At 38.3% G+C, this 22,935-nt stretch overlaps 1 protein-coding gene across 1 annotated transcript in view; it reads right to left on the bottom strand.

The window, feature by feature from the left end:
- Positions 1–22,935, bottom strand: part of IQCH (IQ motif containing H) — a gene marked incomplete at its 5' end in the record, with an annotated part of 72,307 nt that overhangs the window by 24,775 nt on the left and 24,597 nt on the right. The window contains 4 exons of the mRNA XM_082488799.1: positions 10,484–10,675; positions 12,618–12,890; positions 17,018–17,193; positions 19,552–19,635. Of these exons, the coding sequence (XP_082344925.1) occupies positions 10,484–10,675; positions 12,618–12,890; positions 17,018–17,193; positions 19,552–19,635 (725 nt within the window). The remainder of the gene's footprint in view (positions 1–10,483; positions 10,676–12,617; positions 12,891–17,017; positions 17,194–19,551; positions 19,636–22,935) is intronic.

Genomic DNA, 22,935 nt, shown 5'->3' with positions numbered 1-22,935 from the left:
AAGCGCGTGATGTGACGTAACCAAAAATACAAATTCAAAATCAGCTTAGTGTGATTTATCTACCAGAATGAAAAGGAGCAGGATGGGCCAACGATTAGGGTATCAACTTTGCGTATAGGACACCTAGATATATCTTGTTCCTGAATGCAGTCTGTCTGAGACTCCAGGAAAATGGCTCTCCATCTGTGCCTCAGCTGTCTAGCCACGAAATGGGGACAATTGCCCTCCCTACCTTACGTGGAATTGAGAAAAAAAGGCCTTAAAAATATTGAGGTGCTTCAGTAATGATGCTAATCTGGGCTATGTGGGCTCCTTCCGCATCCGAAGAAGAGAAGTATGTTGTTGACTTTAAACATCTCAGAAAAAATGCTAAAAAATTGGTTCAGACAGGATATCAATACACTAAGCAGCACGACCTTGACCTGATGGCTAAAACAAAGGACCACATAAACCACAAGATCCAAGTTCAGAATTTACCCAGATTCCAGCTTTACACTGCTCGTTTCCTTAAAACCTGTAAGGAGGAACTTAGGGTTTTGACAGCTCAGCTGACTAAAACAACAGAGCAGTGAGCAAAGAGCAGTTGGCCTTATCTTGACTTGTATTTGTGTTGAAATATTGCTAAGCCAAGAACTCCCAAGATGAGGCGGTTCATTGCACAGTGAAAGTAAACACAGCTTTGGAGAGAGGATCTGAGCCGCGATGGATGTCATGGAGCTGCTGACCTACAAATCGGTTTGTACCTGTCAGTGTGTTCAGCGATGCCTCCGTGACAGAGTCTCCTCCCTGAGATATAATGATTTTGGGTATTGTGCAATTTAAACAGAAATATAAAAGCAAACAAACAAAAGAAAAGGTATGCAATGGCTGCCCGAAAGCCTTTGATAAATTACTGGGAGAAAAACCAATAATCCCTGCTGGATGTGTAGAAGCATTGGAGAGTGGGTGACCAAGCTTGTATAAGTAAAAATTAAACCATGGGATGTCAACTGGGACACAATTTTCCATTGCAAGAATTCTGAGGGCCATGAGGGCAGCCGTGCCGGCTCCATGGAACAGTGCTGGGATAGCTGTGTCTCCTTTTAGACAGAGTTATTTTCAAGGGTCACATGTGGCTGTGAAAGCAAGCTCCCTAAAGCGGGTGCCAAAGCAAGCAGAACTTCCAAACTTCGAAGCGCATGGATGGGCGCGCTGAGCTGGCTCACAAATGGAGGCTGCTGGGAAGACACAGACTCTCCAGTCACCTCATCTCTACATATGGTAACATCATACGCTACTACTCTCTGTCCGTATGATGGACATTAGACAGGCAAGACTGGTGTGGTACTTCCTCAACAGACCCAGTGTTGCTTAAATGAGCTCAAATAGCATTTGAAGGGGACTTGAACAGAGGACGAACTCAGAAGGTCCATTAGGGCAACGCGGACGCACAGTGCCCGGCTCAGGAGCATCTCGCGGTTCAAAGCACCCTCAGTACTCGCTGGCTGTGAAGGACGCGTGCATCCAAACCAGTCACCTTACAGAAAGAAGACAGGGGTTTAAAAATAAATAAATAAATCAAGAAAAACTGAAAAATGTTCTTGTGAGCTCAAACCCAGCGTAATGGTGCTTTTAACAAGTAAGGCCTAGATACTCAAGGCGTTCACAGAAGGGAGTTGGGCAACCGCTTTGTAAGGATCAGCACCTTGAATTGTAGTTGAAGGTTTTTTGCAACTGTAAGCTCTAAAAAGGCAATAATCCTTATTATAGGGAGTTTTAGTAGGCGAATTCAAGCCCGGATCCAACATTCACTCACAAAGTCAAACCTTTTAAAAGGATCAGCGCTCGGTAGGCTAATTTCATTTAAATTGGACGGTATTTCCAGCAGAGCTTACCAATGTTTTATCTCTTGATGTGGCCCAAAACAATTCCGAATCATAGGCTCAATGGAAACAGGAGCATTTGTTCCAATCTTTCAGCTGATGTTTCTTAGCACCAGGAAAAAAGGAGCAGCCCAAGTACTGTTCACATCGTGTAGAAATCTTTAAAATCTATCCTAATCTGTTTTGCACCTTTTTATAAGAATAAATCAACATAAATAATTTATACCTTTTACCCCTGAATATAAAATAATTTCTCGTCCTTCTGCAAGCTGAATTTTGAAAGGCTTTCTTAGAATGGCAGTTGCCACAAAAAATTAGGACCAAATGTGGCGAATGTTGAAGGCACTGGTAGGAAATCTGCTTGAGACAGGTCCGTCAGCAAAGAAAAGCCTGTTGAAAAGATAAGTAAATAAATAGAAAGAAGAAATAGACTTAGAAATAGGAAGAAAGACCTGGGGACAGAAAGAGGTTGCACAGCAGAATGCATGAGAAAGACCTAGGGCTTTTTAGCTAAAAATCAGATTGAAAGGGAATTATTTAGACCTTGCAAGCAAATAGAGTGGAGAAAGTCGCTCCAAATAAGTAAAGCTGACTGGGCCAGAGAGAATAAAATCAGCTGACAGATCCTCAGCGATACAAAGTGCCACATCTCTGCTGAAGTCAATGAAGCTATAGCAATTTATGCCACTTCAGTGGCACCATGACAAGTCATACCATTTATGCAGTATATCCTTTACGTTGCGATCAGTGGAGCTATGATAACTTATTCCAGCCGCCTTGATGTGAATTGGTCCAGCCCAGCTTATTCTTATTTTCTCAGCGACACCAGCAAACATGGCGACATTGGGAGAGTCCAGTGACTGCTGTCGGACTCTCCAAATAACTTTCATTATTTCCTATTTTGCAAATTAAACTCATTTGATTTTTTTTTTTTTTTCTAATTCAGACAGGTACATGCTGGTCAGAACCACAAGCTACCACGCTGAACAAAACAGTTTGAGAGGTTTATAAAAATGGAAATATTTTTGGAAGTGATACACTGAATACCCTTATCTACTTAAAGTTTGCAGCCTGATTTAAAGCCCAGGCATTTAATTGTTAACTGCAAATTTTAAAATTAAAAAGTGCCAATTTTGCCTTCCATGAGCTGGAAAAGTATGTTCTGATAGAAGGTAACATCATGTAAAACAGCCATCATTACCAAGTAACACAAATGTTTTTCGTATGTAAAATTGCTTTGTAAAATATTTGCTCCATCTGCTGAAAGTAGCAAAGACAATTTTCCCTGATAGCTAATGGCCCATTTCAGCTGTATGGCAAGCGATTCACCGTGGCTGCGACTTGCATTAAGTAGAATGGCGAAAACAGCGCACAGAATTCTCCACTTATGTAGTATTATCTACTCACTGCTTCCTGAGAGCCCGTCCCTCATTATCACGGCCTTCGCTTTGGATCAGCACACAGGACTAGGGTTGCTTTGACTCAAGAGGCTTTTTGTCAAACTGAGGCACATATGCTATGCTTCAATACAAAAGCACAAAACAGCCACTTTCCTTGACTACAAGAACAAGAAGGTTAGTTCTCTTTCAACTTTCCAGCACTTAAACTGCTGTTCCTTTTTTCACACCACATGGGGCCATGGTTTTCTCTTCTGGCTCATGCTGTCACTCTGCACGCTGAGGATTTCAATATATAAAGATCAAGCACTTCTTTTAATTCTAAATTCAACTACATACACACACACACAAAAAAAAAAAAGAAAAAGAAAAAACCCACTGGCCGAGTTCAAAAAACCCCTCCCAATGGGTTGTTTCATTGTCTGCTTTGCTATTTACCATACCTCCATTGAAAAGCACATGTTTACATTGTGCCCTGAACTACTTCAACATCTGCTAACAGACCAATAAAAAATAAATAAACCAGGATTGTTTAGAAAAGAGAGATCCTTTCTATTTCCTCCCAACACTCCTAAACCCGCAACAGCAATATGCTGCGAGATCCCTTTTCGTAGATGTCATCTCGGAAAACAATATATGCAGGGAAATTAAATACAAAATCCCTACAGCCTGTGCTACCAAAAATCAGAGAGAAAGAGGATCTTGAAAGCTCTACGAGCTTGTCAAATTATTCTGCATGTTTATGCACAGCATGTTAATTTGAGATTAGGACAATTTTATTAAATAGTTTGCTTTTTGTAATCAAAAAAAAAAAAAAAAAGCAACCTCCACGTGCATTGCTATTTTATGCATAAAAGCACGTCTTTTGCTAGGTTGTAGCCTTTGTCTTTTCAGGTTCCCCATATCTTCCTTCGGAGCAAAGAAAATGTAACATAATTGTCATAATCTCCAAAAATCTCTCTTTTAAAATAAATCAATCATATGTTTATTTCAAATGCAGCATTTGTAAGTTCAGGACGTTGGGATGTTAATCCTCATATAAAATGATATGAGTAATATTTGAATGCATCTTTTCTTTATTTTAATGCAATCTCTGCAAATGCACAATCAATTCAGAGGCCCTCAAATTAATAATATTTTCCTAATGAATTTATTTTTCTCTATTTCAAACTCTATACATTTTGTTGACTTTTGCTCACTTGCCCTCTTTTCTGGCTTGTATCTCTAACGAAAGGATTCTAATGAATTCCAAAAATGTGATTTCAAAAAGAAAAAAAGACATCATATAGATAATCCACAGTCAGTTCCCAGGAATTTGATCTAAACTGCTGAGCTGCAATGCTAAAGGAATTGTCAAGACAAAACCTGCATTATGTTTCACAAACAACACACAGCTAAACTTCTTTTATTCTTAGAGTTGCCTATGTGTTACTTTTAGGATTTTAGCAAAATAAACATTTTTAAAATAATCCAAGCAGGCATTTTATTGGATGCAGTAACATTTACGGATTTCCGATTTCTTTAGTGCTCTTGCTTTATCCTCTCCTTCCACACTGTTATTGCCACAAACTGGCACTTAAATTCAATTGATTCAAAATATTCTGGATCCATATGGCCTCAAACCCTGGAGCTGAATTTCTGATATTGCCTCACTGCTGTTTTCTAGCATTTGCCTCTACTCCAGTCCCCAGATGGTGGAAGTAACATTTAAACCTCCTTTCCTCTGCCTTGTACAATAGACCTTGGCACCATTTCAACTGTTTACTCCGGTAATTAACAGCACTGATACCACAACAATTACAACTCCTACAATCTTAACACAATAATGCTATGAATTAGTGAGAGCTAATGGCTGGAAGGTATAGTGGTTCCAGACTGCGAGATCTGTGCATTTTTAGAATAAAATAAAAGGTACAAACAGCACGCTTGCGGTAGACAATGATTACCTAGTAATTAGTTTACACAAAGCTTCCTATTTAATGGCAAAACGCTGTAATTAACGCGTGACAGAAAATCAAAGGGTACTTTGTAAGCATATGAAAAATTAACACTGCAGGCCTATAGCTTTATGTACTGATTAGAAGCATATTAAATCAATAGGACACACAAACCAACAGCTTGCATATCTGATTATTGCAAGTCTTAGGAACGGATATCATGGCTTTAATTTAACCGAGGGATACAATTATCATGCTTTATTTGACTTAGAGTTTAAGAATCACCTGAAACATCACTATGGCAGCTACACAGATGTATTAATAAGCTGAATAAGAGCACTGCAGACTGTGTGCAGGTACAGTGAATAGTTAAACTATTTAGGATACGTTGTTGAGGAAGCAATGCTCATACTAGGAAACAACCCGCAACTGTATTGCTTTATTAGTGATCAAGCTCTGCCTTAACTCTTTGGGCTCTTTTTCTATTAGACATCTTATCAGTTAGAAGAAATTTTAAAAGCCTGTCAAAACGCTGTAAATGCATCTTCTGTGTATCTGTCAGAGTTTCTGGCCCTCTTCAGGCTGAAAAAATTACCACACCTGCAATTGTATGTGCACAATAAGAGCAGCGGCAAAGATTACTCGCTCAAGAACCCGCTCGGTAGACTTCAGGTGTTAGACTAAGACCAATTCAACTGCTTGCAATTTATTCTGCTTTCAGTAATATTTGCAGCGTTGCCCTAGAACGAAGCTGGTGGCGTTACAAAAGGCGATCGGAGTGGTGAAAATGAGAATGGGCAGCAGAAAGGAAAAGAGCAGCGTTTGGAAGCTATGCTGTGTTCAAAGGCGGTCAGAAACGATAGCGTGCTGGCAATGCCATGTTTCTAAAATTACGTCTCTGACAGTATTACGGTTGGTTTTATTTTGATCTGCTTATAAACATACGCTCTTTACTCTGAGTTCCTTCCATCAAGTAAAGAAACAAGATGTGGTATGTAAGCTTCGGGTTTCTTATAATGAATGCAATTCATTATAACCAGTCAAAAACCTCACCACTATTCCCGATTCTCAGAGAATCACAAAGTTTATCTAATTACTTATTACAGGACTTCTGAAAGTTGACCCCAAAGATTTAAAGGAACAGCCGGCATTTTGCAGCATTGTATCTTGGCCTTTGAAACTGTAATTTTCCAATAGCAATCAATGCAAAATCCAGCAACTAGTGTCTGAACACTGCTTTATGCAACTCAGACTGAAAGCTGCATTTTCCGCATTTTTCACCTTTTAAAAAGATTTTGATTTCCTCTTACACATTTTAGTGAATTAACCAAAACATAGTCTATCAGGAGAAGAAACTGTGACAAAATACTGTGACACAACTGGAGGCAGTAAGATTCAAACCCTCTAATGTTTAAAACAGTAGGCTGCCCAAGCGTATTAAATAGCTTTTTTCTTCTACGGCAGATATTTAATGGAGAGTTTTGAAATGGTTGTATAGCTATGGCCAATTATAATGGCTTGAGAGAATATTTGTTGTTTGGTTTTTTGTCTTGTTCTATTCTTGTATTTTCAGCTCTTTTCTTTATCTCCACTCTTACCCCTTTTTTATCTTCAGTCTGATCTTCATTACCTTTAGGATTGCTGCTAGGTAAACTCACATCATGTTGCTGGTCCTGGTGGTTAATTAAGAGTACCAGATAATTCTAAAATTAATTTAACTAGTAATTTAATCTACGGATTTAGATACTATTTAGAGTTCTATAGTTATACAAGACAACGTGATCTCTGCACATACCTGTATTATTTTATGTAGAAGGGGGACTGTTAAAAGAAGAAAAAAGGCAACACTAACAGGGAGGTGATATTATCTTTCCTCTAGAAGGGAAGAGGACTGCAAGTGTTCTGAGAGTTTGAGGTGGCAGTCTGAGTCCCAAGAGTCAGAGTCAGAGACCCGGAGGCACTGCAGACTTTAACAGCCTGGTGTCAGTTCAAAACCAAACAAAAGGTACCAAATATACTTTGTAGGCCACTTTTCCACCAATCTCCAGCTTGAATTCTGAGTGAGCATCTGAGCATCTTTCTTGAAGGTCATGAAAGTGTGGCTGTATAAGGTCTGCTTAGCCCCGAATCTTGTTTCTGGCAGTGGTCACAAATGGGTGCCCAGGAAAGTATGAAACCAGAGCAGGCATATCCATTCCCCAGGTACTCTCCCAGCCTCCAACAGTTTGCAGCTCAGAACCCCTCTAAGACAGAGACTGCGTCAGCAATAATAGTTAATAGTTTACTCTTCCATTAATTTATACAGTGTCCCAGCAAGGGTCCGTATAAGCATAGGTGAGATTTCCAAAAACTGAACGGCTGCCTTTCAACAGGAGTGAGATACCCAGCTTCTTAGCATACTTTGGAATACCACATATTAATAAGCCTTACGGATATCTTTCCCTAGATATTCCAAACAGGCCTTCACACAATTATCTACTCCAATAGTAGCAGAACCACAATTTTCGCGAAGCACAGACTAGCTGAAGCTTGAATGGGTACAGAAAATAGATTGGAAAATCATAATAGAATGGCATAAGAGCATTTCACACAGCACACACGACTCGTATGTTAAATGGTTAAAAGTCTGTGAATTTATTTGCTCCCTCTAAGCGTCATTCACCTTGCAAGCCACAATTAAACTCCTAAGGTGTCTCAGTATTTACCGCTGGTTTTCCACGTAAGTGGGGCCAGATCCTGATATTCTTTTTCACGCTGGAGAATGTCTCCAGAAATGCCACGGTCGCCAAGTGTGCACTTGGGGAGGCAGCAGTTCTCTTGATATTGAATATCATTAGAATCTGGGCCTCGGGACGAAATTCTTTATACGCTGAGAGACTTCAGCAGCGCACAGTAGGATGAAGGCCTTACAGACACATTCAGCATAGTTTGTGAATTCTACCCTTTATGCAGTTGCAAAGTAATTGTTCAGATAACTCAGATGCTGCATTAAGTTAACAAGGTAAAACACATCGATAATCCTTTCCCGCATTTTTGTTTACCCAATGTTGTGTTTGAAATGAGGAATGTAAAATCAGTCTCATTTTTAGATGGAATAGATTTTTACACAGTTCAAACTCACAAACTACATTATTTTTAATCTGTTGCCTACTACATACCAATGAGGAAAATCTGGGTATCGTGTCTTAAACTGCTATGCAAATGATGCTATTTGTAAGTATTAACATAATTTAGTGCTTACAGTCATATTCTCATTTCTAATAATTCTACCAGAATGGAGAGTCTTTTCACTGTACTCTTAGCCTGCAGGATAGTCTTTCATCAAGAAGCTGAATTTTTTAATAACCTGCCAGCATACGTTTGTATGTGGCAGCCTGTGCCGATGACACAATGTCTTCATTATCAAAAGAAACAGGTCTACACACTGTAATAGGACATTAAAGCATGCCTGTGCTCATAAACTAATGCTTTGATGTTTAAATGTGTATCATTACAATGGTACTCCTTAACAAAGGATGATTTTAATCCTCTGCTCTCAACGGTAATACTCGGTGGAGACTGCAATTCATTATATATAAAAAAGGTCTCCCGTTCTACAAAAGAGAGCTAAACTCGGAAGGCAGAAAAATTTGAACACACATATTCAAACAAGATGTTCAAAAAGGCAGCAAGTTTCTCAGTTTGCCAAAGCCCGCTTCAATATTGGTCTGGATTTATGGAAGCTTTCTTGCTGACTTTAGGAAATGAGCTTAAATATGTTATTCTCTATGTATTTTCCAACTTCCAACAAGTGTTTATGTTTAAGGGTTTCCAATGGCTTGATTCCTGGTTGCATCAAAGCCCAATGTAAATGCAGTATAAAAGGGAAGCCAAAGAAAGCCAATTACCACTATGTCCTTTAAGCAGAATCACTTAGCCTTGAAAGAATTAAAAAGGCACAGAAACAGGGGCACTAATACGCTAGGTAACACCACTTACATAGAGAACTTATACCAGCAAAGAACTAGACTTGGTGAGTCATGTCTTCTGCCCCACCGACTCAGATCAGGTGGGAGCAGGACCCGGACATATAGTCAGGTTTATGTCCTCGAGAGATCAGTGGCAAGATAATGCTTCCTCTGGGGTGGCTCACCACTGCTCTACTTCGTACTGCTCGACTTGCGCAGAGTGAGGGATCTTTAGCAGATCAGAGAAATTAGCTCTTCAGCCTTATACAATAAGCTCTATTTTGTCATGTGGAATTATTTTGTAGTTGTCAGATGCAACAGAACTGTAATCAGCACAATTTGAAATTTTAATATACGATATAATTCAATCAAACAAAAATTTCAAAACAGTTTTGATTGAATTAAAAAATCAAAAGCACTATAATGAGTAGTTTATGTAAATTAAACAATTCTTTCTGGATACATTCCTTCTGGCTTTAAAACCATTACATTAGGAATGAATTTGGCACAATATACACAAATATCAAATGCTTATTGAAATTAACACATTTAAATACCAATGAATATTTAAACTACAAATAGGTCTCTGACTGCCAGAACTAATGAAGTCTAGTTTCATACGGATTTGCCGGGGTTAAAACGTATCATCTTACAGCCTGTCTCAATCCTGTGGATTCTTCGGAATCTACTACTTCATGAGTTCATGCTATACTGTTTCCCTCCGTTAAGTATTTATAGGAGCTCTCTCCTTACCTAAACACCCACTGTAATGCAGGAGCCTAATAATTTCTGAGACCTTGAGTGTTCTGTCTTTTACAGCTGAAAATTGCTGATGGGTTTAAAAGTTATTAGTGAAGAAAAATGTACAGAAAAAATAATCCTTAGGAAACCAGATTAAAAAGTAATTGGTTTGTATGTGATTTCAAATTGATTAGTATTGTTCAACTATATTAGTCCAACACTTTTGTTTCGGTAATTCCAAGTTTCTCTGTAGATGTAAGGGTCTACTGCCTATGTACTCATTCATACATGTTCTCACTTTGGATAAAAAGCCCTGTATAAAATTTGCACATTATTGCATATGAATGAAGTGTTACGACACTCAACTTACTCCACAGTTGGAGGAAAGGCATTCATTCATACTTTGGAATATTTAAATGTTTTACCTGAATTCCTGTTACCTATTACTTTGTACAAGCTAGTCTGGTCTCTGTAATATCAACTCTTACCAGTGTCTTAAAATGAAAGCTCAGGGAAAAGATTTACCGTGAGGAAGAACCCCAGCGGAGTATGAAGAGGCCATGACAACAAACAAGACACCCTCCTCCTTCACTACTTACATGTGCCCACCGCTGACTCCATTGCTCCGCGCTGTGTCTCTGACATTCCTTTTGAACCCCCTGGTAGCATTTCAAATGCGAAATGATATCACAATAGGCAGTGCCATTTCCTCCAGATTCATCATTCACTTTAAACAACCAACGCCGCACCTCCATGTTGTCAATGATCAGCTGGCTGAGGACACCAATCATCTGTGGAGCAACGACATCAAGATTTTGCATTATGACAACATTAAATTGTTCCTCAATTCAGACTTCCAGTTCTTAGATATTTGGACTTGAAATTTATTTTCTAAATACGGTTTCTTTTTCTTGGAGATGCTTGTGTTGTTACAGCTATCTCGGATACATAGTGAAAGCAACCTCGAACGCTTTTTGATGAGGAATCTATGGTCTTCAGCCTGTACTTGAGTCCACTTGTGCAGACTACCAAACAGCAACTAAGCACCTTTGGCAGTTGGTGAAGCTGTATTCTGCAGAGAGAAATTTGCCTGTCCAGGCTTTTCCTGTCTGATCATGATCTGAAGTTTGGGATAATAAGTACTGCTTAATAAACATTTGTGACAGGGAACAACATGGGATGGACTACTATATTTGCAAAATCTGAGAAACAATTGTGCCAGATTCTAACACCAGCCAAAACATCTGTGAAACTTTCCTACTGGAGAGTACATTATATGGTTATAAATGTATGAAAGAGTTACCAGGCAAGCTTTATAAAATGCTAATTATTTATTTGTGTATGTAGACAGATTTAAATGGCTTTAAAATGCCTTTTGCCCAGCTGGTGTAGGATGCAATTAGCTTCTTACAAACTGCAAATGCCTTTGAACCTGGTAAAAGTATTTTTAGATCTTGTTGCATTGGCTAGAGCCTTCCACATTTTTACAGAGTAATTTTTGGGACTTTATTTTTTTTAATGTTGACCTCAAATACAATTACATGTGTGTTCCAGATGCTATTATTTGTGGCTTTTGAGAATCGCATACATGTGCTTTTCTTGATGACTCCCCTACAGTAATGAAAAGGATCAATAATATTGTAAGGACTGTACCAGTCATAAAGAATTATGTTCTATCTTTAAGTGAAAATTGAATTGTGTTTTACCATAGCGTCACCTTGCTTTGATTATTTAACTTAAAACGTCAATATTTCATACAAGCAAACAGCAGAAGTAGAACTTCCACAACACTGTAGTATGAATTGAGTATTACGTTCACATAAATTATTTAACAATAAATCAAACATTTGTTTTTCAGTTGACTGATCATACATTTATTTCATCTGCTATAGAAGATGCAGTATATTTGTGCAGCTTAGATGGTTTTCAGTGTTAAAGGTGATTCATAAAAAGTAAAGCAACATGAAAACCCCCTCTGAGAAGCAGGAATACATACAAACCATGGCACCAATTATTTTCCTGTATGAGATGTAGCACCACCATGAAAATATTTTTTAGAAAAGTCAGTATGGATCGTACTTAGACATATCATTGCAAATTGCAAAATCAGCTTCTAGAATGAAATACTGACACTGAATGCAAAATAAACATATGTAAACTGAACACAGTATGGAAAATTCTTCTGCTTTGTAATTTTAGTTTAGTAATATTTTGTTCTTTTCTTACTGGTCATGCTAACAAGATAGGTGAATTTAGCAATGATAAGCCAGGTACCAGGTAAAACTCTGGTTCCACATATGCTCTGTGAACCTCAATTTGAACAGGTTGACTTCCTAAGTGGAAGAAATTTTCCCTTCATCAAATACTTAGTTTCCCAGAGATCCCTGTTTTATTTTCAGTCACTGGTAAAACTCCTTTTAATCTCATTGAGGCCATGACTTCATCCATGGAGCAGAAATACAAACTGTTTGAAATAACTGGACCAAATGCCCTTAGATATTCTCAAGAAAGAATATGAAGAATACCAGAACAATTGTATTACTTCCTGACTGGGATACAAATTGGCTTTAATTGGTCAGAGAGAGCCAAAAAGAACACAGCCTCATGCATAATTTAATCAAACCCAGTCAGGGTCAAATCAATACAGTCATTGCAATCACACAAAGTTTGCATCCTATCAAGTGGGAACAAGCATCTGCATGTTGACACATCCCAGACCACATCCCTACTTACCTGCTCATAGGTGTAGATGTCAGATTCTCCAGGAGGGGTTGGCACACAAGCACTGGCAAAAATTTGTTTACTTCCAGACTTGCTACTATAGAGATGAGCCACTTCTGGCACCGAGCCTAATATAGGCACATTTAGCATGTCAGCCACTGCTAAATCATCTTTGTGGGGAACCCCTCCAATAATGTAGGCATCTCTGTCCTGGATAAGATTTTTTATTCTTTTGATTGTCTTGGGACTGTACTTCAGCTGAGTGGCTAGGCACATGTGATGCTTCTGTGTAAAGATAACATTATTCTTGTTAAAAGGTGTTCTTTTCTATTGCATGAACCTAATTTATAATGTTGCACACAATAAATACATTATTAATAGCAGGCTGGGTTATGACCTATCCTGTAGCTTAGCAGTTTAAATTGATAAAAGCTGTTGGGGTGAGGCTCCATAATCGTGCACATCTTTAGTGTGTTGGAAATGGGCTCACTGGGAATAGAACTAATTACTACACATCTGTATTTATTTGATCCATGCGGAATTATCCTTCTGTCAGTCGGCAGAGAGGCTGGTGGCCTTTGGATAATAGTGATTCATCTCAGCAACACTTCTGGCATGGTTTAACTCTAAAGCTCCTAAAAATCAATACAAAAATGAAGAAAAACCCCAATAGCAGGGAATGTATTTCACCATACAGTTCAGCAGTATTTTTAAGTGATTCTCTGAGAATAAAACACTTTGATTTACAAAAGCTTTCACTGATCACATTAAATTACTGGGGATATACATTTCCATTACACGGTAGTTCTGATAGCTACTGCAAACGCAACTGCAGAGTACTCAAGGAGAGGGTAGTATTTTTGTTGTTTGAAATACAGGGGTTTCAACTTTTTGGAAGGAATTTTTCATTCCTTCTAAAAAAGATCTATTGCTGAACAAACCATTCATGACAGGTGCTATAACCTCTAAATTTAAACTAAGCGTACTAGTCATGGCAGGTGAAACCTCAAAAATATTTTCTACAACATATCCTATGCGTGGCCTGCAGATTACCTTTGGAAAGATAATTGGGTTTTGACAGAGGTGCACTGAGGTTGAGACAGATAGGGACAGACATCATGCAGAAATGGTACAAGAGACATCCACTACAATAGATTGCTGTAAACAAATCATAATCATAAAAAGAAGAAAATCATCACATTAAGATTTCATCTAATTTAGGCCCTAGTCAGCAAAGTATTCCTTTCCAGGATAGCATAAATACTGGATTCGCTAGAGATTTCCAGGGCTGAACAGCCCAGAATATTTTCCTTCAAAGTCCTGGATGCTCCTTCACAGGGACTGAAGTATAAATCCAGGATCCCATACTTGTATCATCCATATGGGGATGATGGTGAATAAGGAGACGGGGGAGACCCTGGAAGTGGACAAAAGGAATCCCCTTTTGTCAATTCCGCAGTGCTTTCTCACAACAAACACACAGCTCCTAAAAGCGCCCAAGACTCTCTGTAAAGAGTCAGACATACTGGAAGGACGGTGAGGATATAAGGCAAAGTAATGAGATCTCTTCAAAGTTCTAGTAGGAAAAAGGGAGTTGCAGAAGTATAAGGGCAAAGAGAACAAGTAGCAAGTTTCTTGGAGTCTTTTTCCTTCTGTCAAGTTTAAAACAGAGATTCTTAATGTTCTGATTCATTTGTTTCCCTTCTCTTGAGGTCTGGTATAAAAGCAGGGACATGGCCCGTTCTGTTGGTCTCGTGGTAGAGTTCTGCCGTGTAAAGAACAGGATCAATTTCCAGCCCCGGTCACTCGCTCCCTGGGGCCACGAGTGGTGATGTAGGGACGAGATTCGCTTTGTGTCTCTCAATAATGGATTTTACAGTTAATTAAGGAGTGCAGGAAACAGGCTGTAAAATCTAGTTCATTCCTGCTTTAAGAGTGGTATAGCTGCCATGATATATAGTAGTGCAAGTGAAAGCAGGTAAAAGCAGGAGAACTGAGGAATCCTCAGAATTCCAGCACAACTGCACAGAATAGTGGTTAGGAGGTTAACCAAAAGGTTAGTTCTTGGTTCTCAAGCCTGTTGATTGATTTTTTTAAACTTCTCAAGATCAGAGAAGCAGACCTTGGCATCAGCCTCACAATGATGCGCAAAGCTCCCCCTGTGCTGTTTTGATATGCTGCTTGCGGGGAATCAGGGTAGTGTAACCCTTTCTTAGAAGTGTTCCATGTCACACCTGGATGCACCAAGTCACAAGAGGTCATTCAATAGCTGGCAAATGCTTAAGGACAATGGTATATGGACACCCCTTTCTCCCAGTCTCTCTGTGCTTCCTCCCTGCAGACACCAAGGAGCACAGGGCTATCTGCATCTAGGTGTCTCTTCCACAGATTTTCTTTGCATCCAGTTCCATCAAAATAGCTAGGAAACTGGGCAAGGCTGATTTGTGCTTCCAGAATTGCTCAAAAGGGCCTGCTAAAGTGGCCTTCAAGCCACACTTTCATATATTAGGAATAAATTTAGATACATCAGGTACAACAAAAGCTTATTAAATAACCCAGAAGAGATATGCTTAAAAAGAACCTATAAAGCTATAACCCTTACAGAGGCAAAATGACAGCTAAATCCACAGTCACTGAAGCCGATGGATGACTAGGATCAGTTATGAGCACAGATTCTTCTCCGCAAAAAAGATAGATTTCTTGGACACATTAATTAACAGATAGGAAAGAACATATGCTTAATGAAAACAAGGTAGTTTGAGGATTTTGCATATAAACAGGTGCACCAGACTGAACAGCCAAGGGTATACCTCAACCTGGTATCATGTAAAACCTGTGATTGCCCATTCTTTCTGGTGGCACTTGGCACTAAGACACTTCTCAGCATACCACAACTGGGTGAGCAGCACGATCCACAGCCAGGAAAGAACCGTATAGCCCTTGTAACTAAGGTTACCTCCCTACATCAGAGCATGTAACTCATCCCAGTGAATCATACCTGCATGATAAATTTTCACAAAGCTGTTTGCTCTTCACCTGGAAAAGAAACTTTGCTTGGAATATTTCAACAGAAATCAGAAGAGTGAAGACTATACGCCAGAGTTGCATGCCTGAAAACAACCTGTTTTACATGATTTGGTAGTCAGTAGTGGAAAAATAACACAGTATACAGAGAAAAAACAGCTACAATTGTCAAAGTGCAATTTAAAAAGAAAAAAAAAAAAATATATCACTGGTATTTCTCAAGGATTTACCATCCCAGCAATTTTACTTTACAAGGTGAAGGCCCAGCACAGACAGCTGAGATTCTTGTAGGTTTCCAGTATTCAGATAAAAGGACAATACTAAAGAAAAGCCAGCTCCTAAAAACACAAATATCATCTTGATGCCTTTCTCCAAACACAACACATTCATATCTACAGAATTTTTTTACTATGGCAAAACTATCAGACAGCTCTGACTCAGGGGGCCCTCCCTACACAGCAAGGGAGCTAAGCGCTTTTCTCACATAGATGCTTTCAGACTATTTCAACAGAAAAGGATTCATAAATATACGCAAGTGTTTTGCTGAACAGTACGCTACTATAGAACTAAATTTGAAAACCACCCTATCTACGAATTATAAAAAGATCCTTTACCTTCTGAAGCCATCGGTTTCAATCAATATATGGTATAACAAATACTTGTTCAACAAAATAACTAGACAAGGGTTATTAATATATATCAAAAATGGGAGCAGGGCTTCAAGCATAGACCCTGGAGGTATAAATGTACCACAAAGTTTCATAAAAATCAAATCTCAGCTAAGACAGTGTGGACTTAGTATTTACAATATAAAATTATTCTCCACTGTAAAGAGTCTTCACCACACTGCGATATTTTCAGAAACACTGTACGTAGCGTACATTCATTAAGGTCTCTTTCTAGACCATGTTTCAGCACATGGATTTGAAACTGACTTGGCAGGTTTGGAACTAATATTTCTATGTTACCTACCCTAAGCTGTTTTAAGTTCTGTCCTTTAAGAAGTTCTGCATTGGTATTAATTGCAAGAAATACTACAAACACATGAATGATTGAATGCTGGGCTACCCAGAGATAAAGCTTGAGTAATAAGAATGGTTTATTGCTACGATTTGCTTAGAGATATAAATCTATCAAGTTCCCAGTCCCAAGCATATAGTAAGAAGGGACAGTGGTCTACAAATAGCCAATATAGGACTATCTCAACTAAGTCTATAAAGCTAAACCAGGATATTTATTTCCGATGCTCTAACTAGTAGTCTAATCAGTAAAGCCCTTAAACTTGCAATAATATTTCATTGATGTGTACCAGAGCGTTACAAGTTATAAAATTTCCAATTTAATTTTACTGCATCCCTCAAGCTGTAGTAATTAGAAGACAAACTCACAGGGAAGCTGTTTATAGCTTCAGGGGTGAGAATTTTGAACCTGTCCTGCAGGTCACCCATGTCCTCAGGGTTCCCAGATCTAACAGCTGCCTGCAGACCCAGGAGTTTATTGTAATACTGCAGTAACTCCTCACTCAGATGAAGGGGGCAGATGTAGATGACGTCCACGTTGGCATCTAAAACAAAGGGGCACAATGTTCGTTATTGGGAGAAAGGTAGACTCCATTCAGAACAGCAATCTGATAATTTCTGAGCATTTGCTAACAAATGGCTTCCCTAAAAGAGTACTGGAAATAAAAATGAGATCTGTAATTCCCAAATCTTAGTGGTTTAACTGTTTTTTCTGTGCTTCAGCATTTCTCTGAAGACAGGTCAGCAACCCAAAGAAATAGCTAGTTTTCAGAATTCAATCTGCAGAACATATTGGGGGCAGAATTTTGAAGGCGTTGCAGGGGGATTCATATGCACGACTCACATTAACATCAATGGGAATTGCGCGCTGCTTTAAAAATATATCCCATTAACTTCAGTAAATTATAAAACTGAGCTATTAAGTTTAGAAAGCTGATGAAATTGCAATTTCATATGCTGCCTGAATTTTGCATGGCCTGTTCCTATTCTTGTCCTGTCCACATAAAAGCTCACGGTAGGATACCATTAATAACTATTGCTGAGCATGTGAGTGTGCAGATTAGCTAGTTAAATACCACACTGTGCAAATCTGTTTTTCTGCATGTAAAACAACTTGGCCTGAAAGACAATGTATACACAAACACTTAGAGGTGAGAAAGTGAAAGTCTTTAATACATGCCGTTTTGGAAAAATTTAACTACTCTGCTCTTCTAAAATATTAACGTTAATAGAGGAGCTAATGAATTAACGGGCCTTGCAACATCAATAGAATACACTGCCAAAAAGCACTCCTAGATTTTGATCCAACTCCTGCTGAAATCAGTAGGAAGTCTTTCATTGTCTTTACTGGGCACAGGAACAAGAGCCTGGAAAGTGTCAGGGACAACTGCTAGTACATATGAATGAATCAGAAGCAAAGCAAGTGTTGGACTAAGGAAACCCTAAGCCTAACGTTATAAAGCAATGAGATATCCCACTTATTCACTTTGTTTTGCCGTACTTCTACAGGCAAACAATCCACGTTACAAAGTAAGGCCAGAATCTCAACTGAAGCATTTCAGTAGTACAGCATCCAACGACCAGCCCTGCATCTGAAGCCCTGACAGAGCCTTTATATAATACAGTTCATTACCATACAGGTTTTTAAAATAATTAAGAGAACTAGAACTGTTAGTTAATACTCTATTGCTTTTATGCATTTACTCAGACTTGCAAAACGTGCCTGAAAATTTACCAGCTAGGGTACAAAAAGACTCGCCAATGTCAGCTGTAAAAGGACTGCACTGTCAAAAATCGACAAGCTCAAGTGAATTTGTTGAATAAAATGCTGCAACACATTTTACTACTCCTAGCACTGCCCTACAAAGAGATATACAAGTCTGCTTTGGACACAGTGAGGCTCCGGAGAGAGGTTAGCTACTAGCAGGTCATAACAAGCAAGGAAGTCCTCTGGTATTCTAAAGAAAAAGAAAACCAATATGGTAAATATTAAAGCCCTTTGCCAGGCACAGGTAAAGCTTCTGGTCTACTTAATAATTTAGTTAACATTTAACTAGTTTGTGTCTTGCTCATTGTCTACTTTAAATTTAAGGGTAGAACCAATTTTCATGTTCACAGATTTTAGTGTGATAAAGAATGCCTGTATAATGTGTTGACTTCCTCCCTTTAGGTTTCTAACTATCTTTTTAGAGACAAAAAAAAAAATCTGTTAGAAAAATGAAAAAATAAAGCCATACTGTGGAAAAACAATATTAGTGCTGAGATAATATATAAAGGCAATTACATTATTATTTTAGGCAACTGTAAATTTCTGGATCTAATATATTTTTGTTACAAACTTACTAAATGGCATTTATAAAATAATAATGATACTGAAATATACATGGATCATGTAAAGTATGTCATTCCAGGGAGCCAATGAAGCTGGTCATTGACAAATAATATTCTTCACAGCTTTGCTTAAAAGAGGACTGTCATTCTAGGAAAAACTTTCTAACGTATGCCTTTTGCCTTGTATGCCAATTAGAAAAAAAAAAAAGGTTTAAATAAGGGCTTGCTCTTTTCTAGCACATCTTTCTCTCCATATGAGCCTGAGTGAACAGTAGCAGAATTAGCTACCTAATTTTGTAGAACACTAAACACTTTTGATCGTTTGTGGTGCTCAGCATGCCACAGGATGAGGCTGCTTTACCTTATCACAGAGTCGGAAAGAATCAGCATGTTCTTCTTATGAATAATTTGGACAGGAGCAAATGCCATAGCAGCTAAACAACTACAGAGAAAATATAAGCTGAGAAGTAAACATTAATACAAAAAGAAAGTCCTCATCGGTCATTCTCTATTACTCACTACAACGGGCAAATAACAATCAAAAAATAGGCAGCAAAGAGCTCATAACATACCCAGTATGTCACACAGCCTTCCCATCTGCATGTTCTGCTGGAGAGCGAGATCAGGAGTATGCCCGCGGATGCATTGGGAATATCCTGGAAAACAAGTAAAGCCCTTCGCAAACTGTATTCAGAACCCCCTTGGTATATATTTGAAAGAAAACAGACTTTTGAATTAAAAAAGAGCTGCAATAGAAGTATTTTAAATCCCAAACATGGTACAGCATTAACTGCATCATCTTTGTGAATTTGCTTTTATTTGGGAACTGATGTAACCTCATGTTTTTATGTCATGAGATTTTAAATATCAACCTAAGTGTTACAGACATATAGAGCTTTATAATTTAAACATGTAGACCATTTTGTTTGTCTTCTATGTTACTGCGGGTTTTTTTAAACACTGAAAAATTGACACCATCATTAAACAAAAAACCTGGTACATTTTGTCCTTCACACAGATAAAAGGCAACAAAATCACTTCATTAAGGAGATGAGATGTCCCAGTGATACCTGATCACTTTGTTGCAGAGGATGAATGAGTGGCAGCCTGTCTGAGCTTGGATTATCTATTTGGAGGTCAGACTTCCAACTGATTGCGTACTCGCAAAAAGACTGCAGTAAATGACACGACCATTGTAACTATAATCTCTAATCCTGTAATTTTTAAATTCAGTTAATTCTAAATCAATCAGTGTGTTTATACAAACACACACAACCACACAATGCGAGTTGCTAGTTGCAATAGCTGTGATTAAATCAATAAGGAAGTGCAGCCTAATATTCAGTGTTTGGCATAAAATCCTGACCGATCCAGTAACGAGATCCTTACAACATTTCCACATATCTGCACATGACCAATTATCTGAAACTTAGTTTGACTAAAATCTGCTCAGTATTTCAGTGCTTTCCTTTTGGAAGATAGTAATAGCGCATCTTCCAGGCAAATTAGAAGGACAATTATTGTAAGTAATCAGCATTCTAAGGTACTGTGGCAATATTACTTTGCACACGGGAGAGCAGAATGTAATAAAACACAGAGAAATGGATATCACCAGTTTCATATTTAGTAATTTCTTGCAAAACTTACATTTTGTAGTTAGCACAATGGTACCAGGCACCAGCAGAACTACATGAATGTAACAGATAGTGATTTTTTTTGCCACTCTAATATTAAGCTACAGTAATTTGCAAAGCTTGCTCTGATTACTTCAACTTCAGTCTCAAGTCTTCGTTTTGTTCTCTCAGGTGGGGACCAATTTTAAGCCACTAACAGTGCTGCCTCACAATATCAAAACATTTAAATTTCAAGCACAAAGTAGTTGATTTCCCTGCACTAAACTGTTCTCTTGAAAACACATTTGTTTTCCAGACCTAAATCTGGGCTGAAAAATAACATGCCAATATGACATGGAAAATCAATAATTATTCGAAAGGAATAATAGTTAAAGTAGCAATCAAACGGAAGTTAGAAATTGCACACCGCTATGGTTCTGCAGATACACTAGAGTATTATACCAACTACCACACGTACTTTTCTTAGATATGTTAATAAAACATATTAATTCATAAGATATTAGCTTCCATGAACACGACCCCATTAGATTTAATGAGAGGAATATTCACTCCTTGTGTATCACTCACCTTCCAATGGACATTATGAACCACATTAATCCCCACACCTGATACATTCTGAACAGTCTGTACTTCGACAGGGGGTCATCTGACAGTGCTTATTAAAGGCAGAGGCTTAATATTCCTCGCCTTGCAGTTTAAGCAAAATTCAACCCAAACGAATTACATATACTGTGATCATAGTCTACATGTTCCAGTACAACTATAACCTGTGACATAATTTCTGTTTTGTTATGCACAGCTGGTTTATGGATCACTAACATTTTGCACTACACCATTTGGTCTCAAATGCACAAAACGTTTCAGAGAAATTCGCATTTTCTAGAAGCAAAAGCTCCTATTTTGATTCAAAGAACCACTACTTTAGTTGATTTATACCTGCAATCTGGGTAAGTTACACTCCAAATGGTGTCTGAACATAATGATGTTGACAAAAGCTGGCGGTGGCAGAGCACTTGAGGATGGGGCCGTTCATTGGCACGAGGCAGCAGTGCATCATGGCACCCCGCTGGTGGAGCTGGTCTGCAGGAGGGTTGACCTTGCACAGTAAGAACTAAGAATTTTGATTTCTCAGTCCGGCTGCACTGAAAGGATACTGAGGTCCTTCCTCCCTCACATGAGTTTTACAGTAGTGTATGTGCAATGACTTCAGTGGAATTCTCCCAATTCACACAGAGGGAAGTATAGGAAGAGTTATAGAAGTACAAAAATAAGGGGTGTATGAATTAGTGGTAAAGAGCCTGCTTTCACCTCCCTTTTCAACCTCAGCCATGACCTAATGCCCTTTAACTACCATTTTCCTAATAAATTTTGTTCATCTCTAAGTGTTTTCTCTCAACAAAGAATCCACAACACTTTTCAAACCCGCCTTTGATAAAAGCAGTCGCAGCTCAGAGCGGGAGGTGGATGACAGTTTAAGTAACCATAGGGCAATGTCTGAAGGGGAAGAAGCTATCTATCTAAGATTCAGCCACCTTGTGCTTCCCAGGGCTTGGGACAGGTCTAATAAATAATACCTAACTTTTCTGACCATACTTGGCACACCTACTTTTCAGCTGAAACGGCTTTTAAAAAGGATTCATGTATCACAAGAGAGGAAGCTTTGATAAATATACAGTAGGTTATATAAGGTGGCAAATTTTATTTATTGTAAATGTAACTATTGGGGTAGAAAGATTGATCAATCATTTAAAAATAGTTGAATGAAAAGAGAAACAGTATTTGAATCCCAAATACTGCACATTAGAGTGTGGGAGTAAATCTGATTAGATTATTAAATCTGATTCAAATTCATTTTTCCTTACACTAGCTGACAAAAATGCTAAACAATCTTTAAATGATGGAATCTACTTTCTTTTTTTAGCTATACCAGAAATCCAAAGTTTTTGTTTTGGCGAAATAAATGGAAACATTTGTTCCTCACAGCAGTATAGTTTAGGACCTTCACTATCCCTTTTCCTGGATTATTTCCAGAAACTTGACAAGAGTCTGAAACTGATGTGAAAATGAAGACTGCTGAGAAATTCACAGTTATGACTCTATCCCAATTTATCGGGATTCCACTTGCATGGGAAGAAAAATCAGACTCTGATCTGCCCTAAATGCTGAAGTCAAGGAAATGTTAGTAGAGAATTTCAGGCTCTATTTTTGATTTACAAAACTGAACAGAGAAACCACTAACAGCGTATCATCAAACTTTTGTGTCTTCCTGTTTATCTGCTCTGTCCCAGTTCTCGTAATTTAGACACATTATTATGATTACCC

This window comes from Vanellus vanellus (assembly GCF_965231255.1).
Source record: "Vanellus vanellus genome assembly, chromosome: 11".
NCBI classification, from domain to species: domain Eukaryota; kingdom Metazoa; phylum Chordata; class Aves; order Charadriiformes; family Charadriidae; genus Vanellus; species Vanellus vanellus.
Note: the sequence above shows the minus strand (reverse complement) of the source record. Positions and strands in the feature narration are given on the sequence as shown.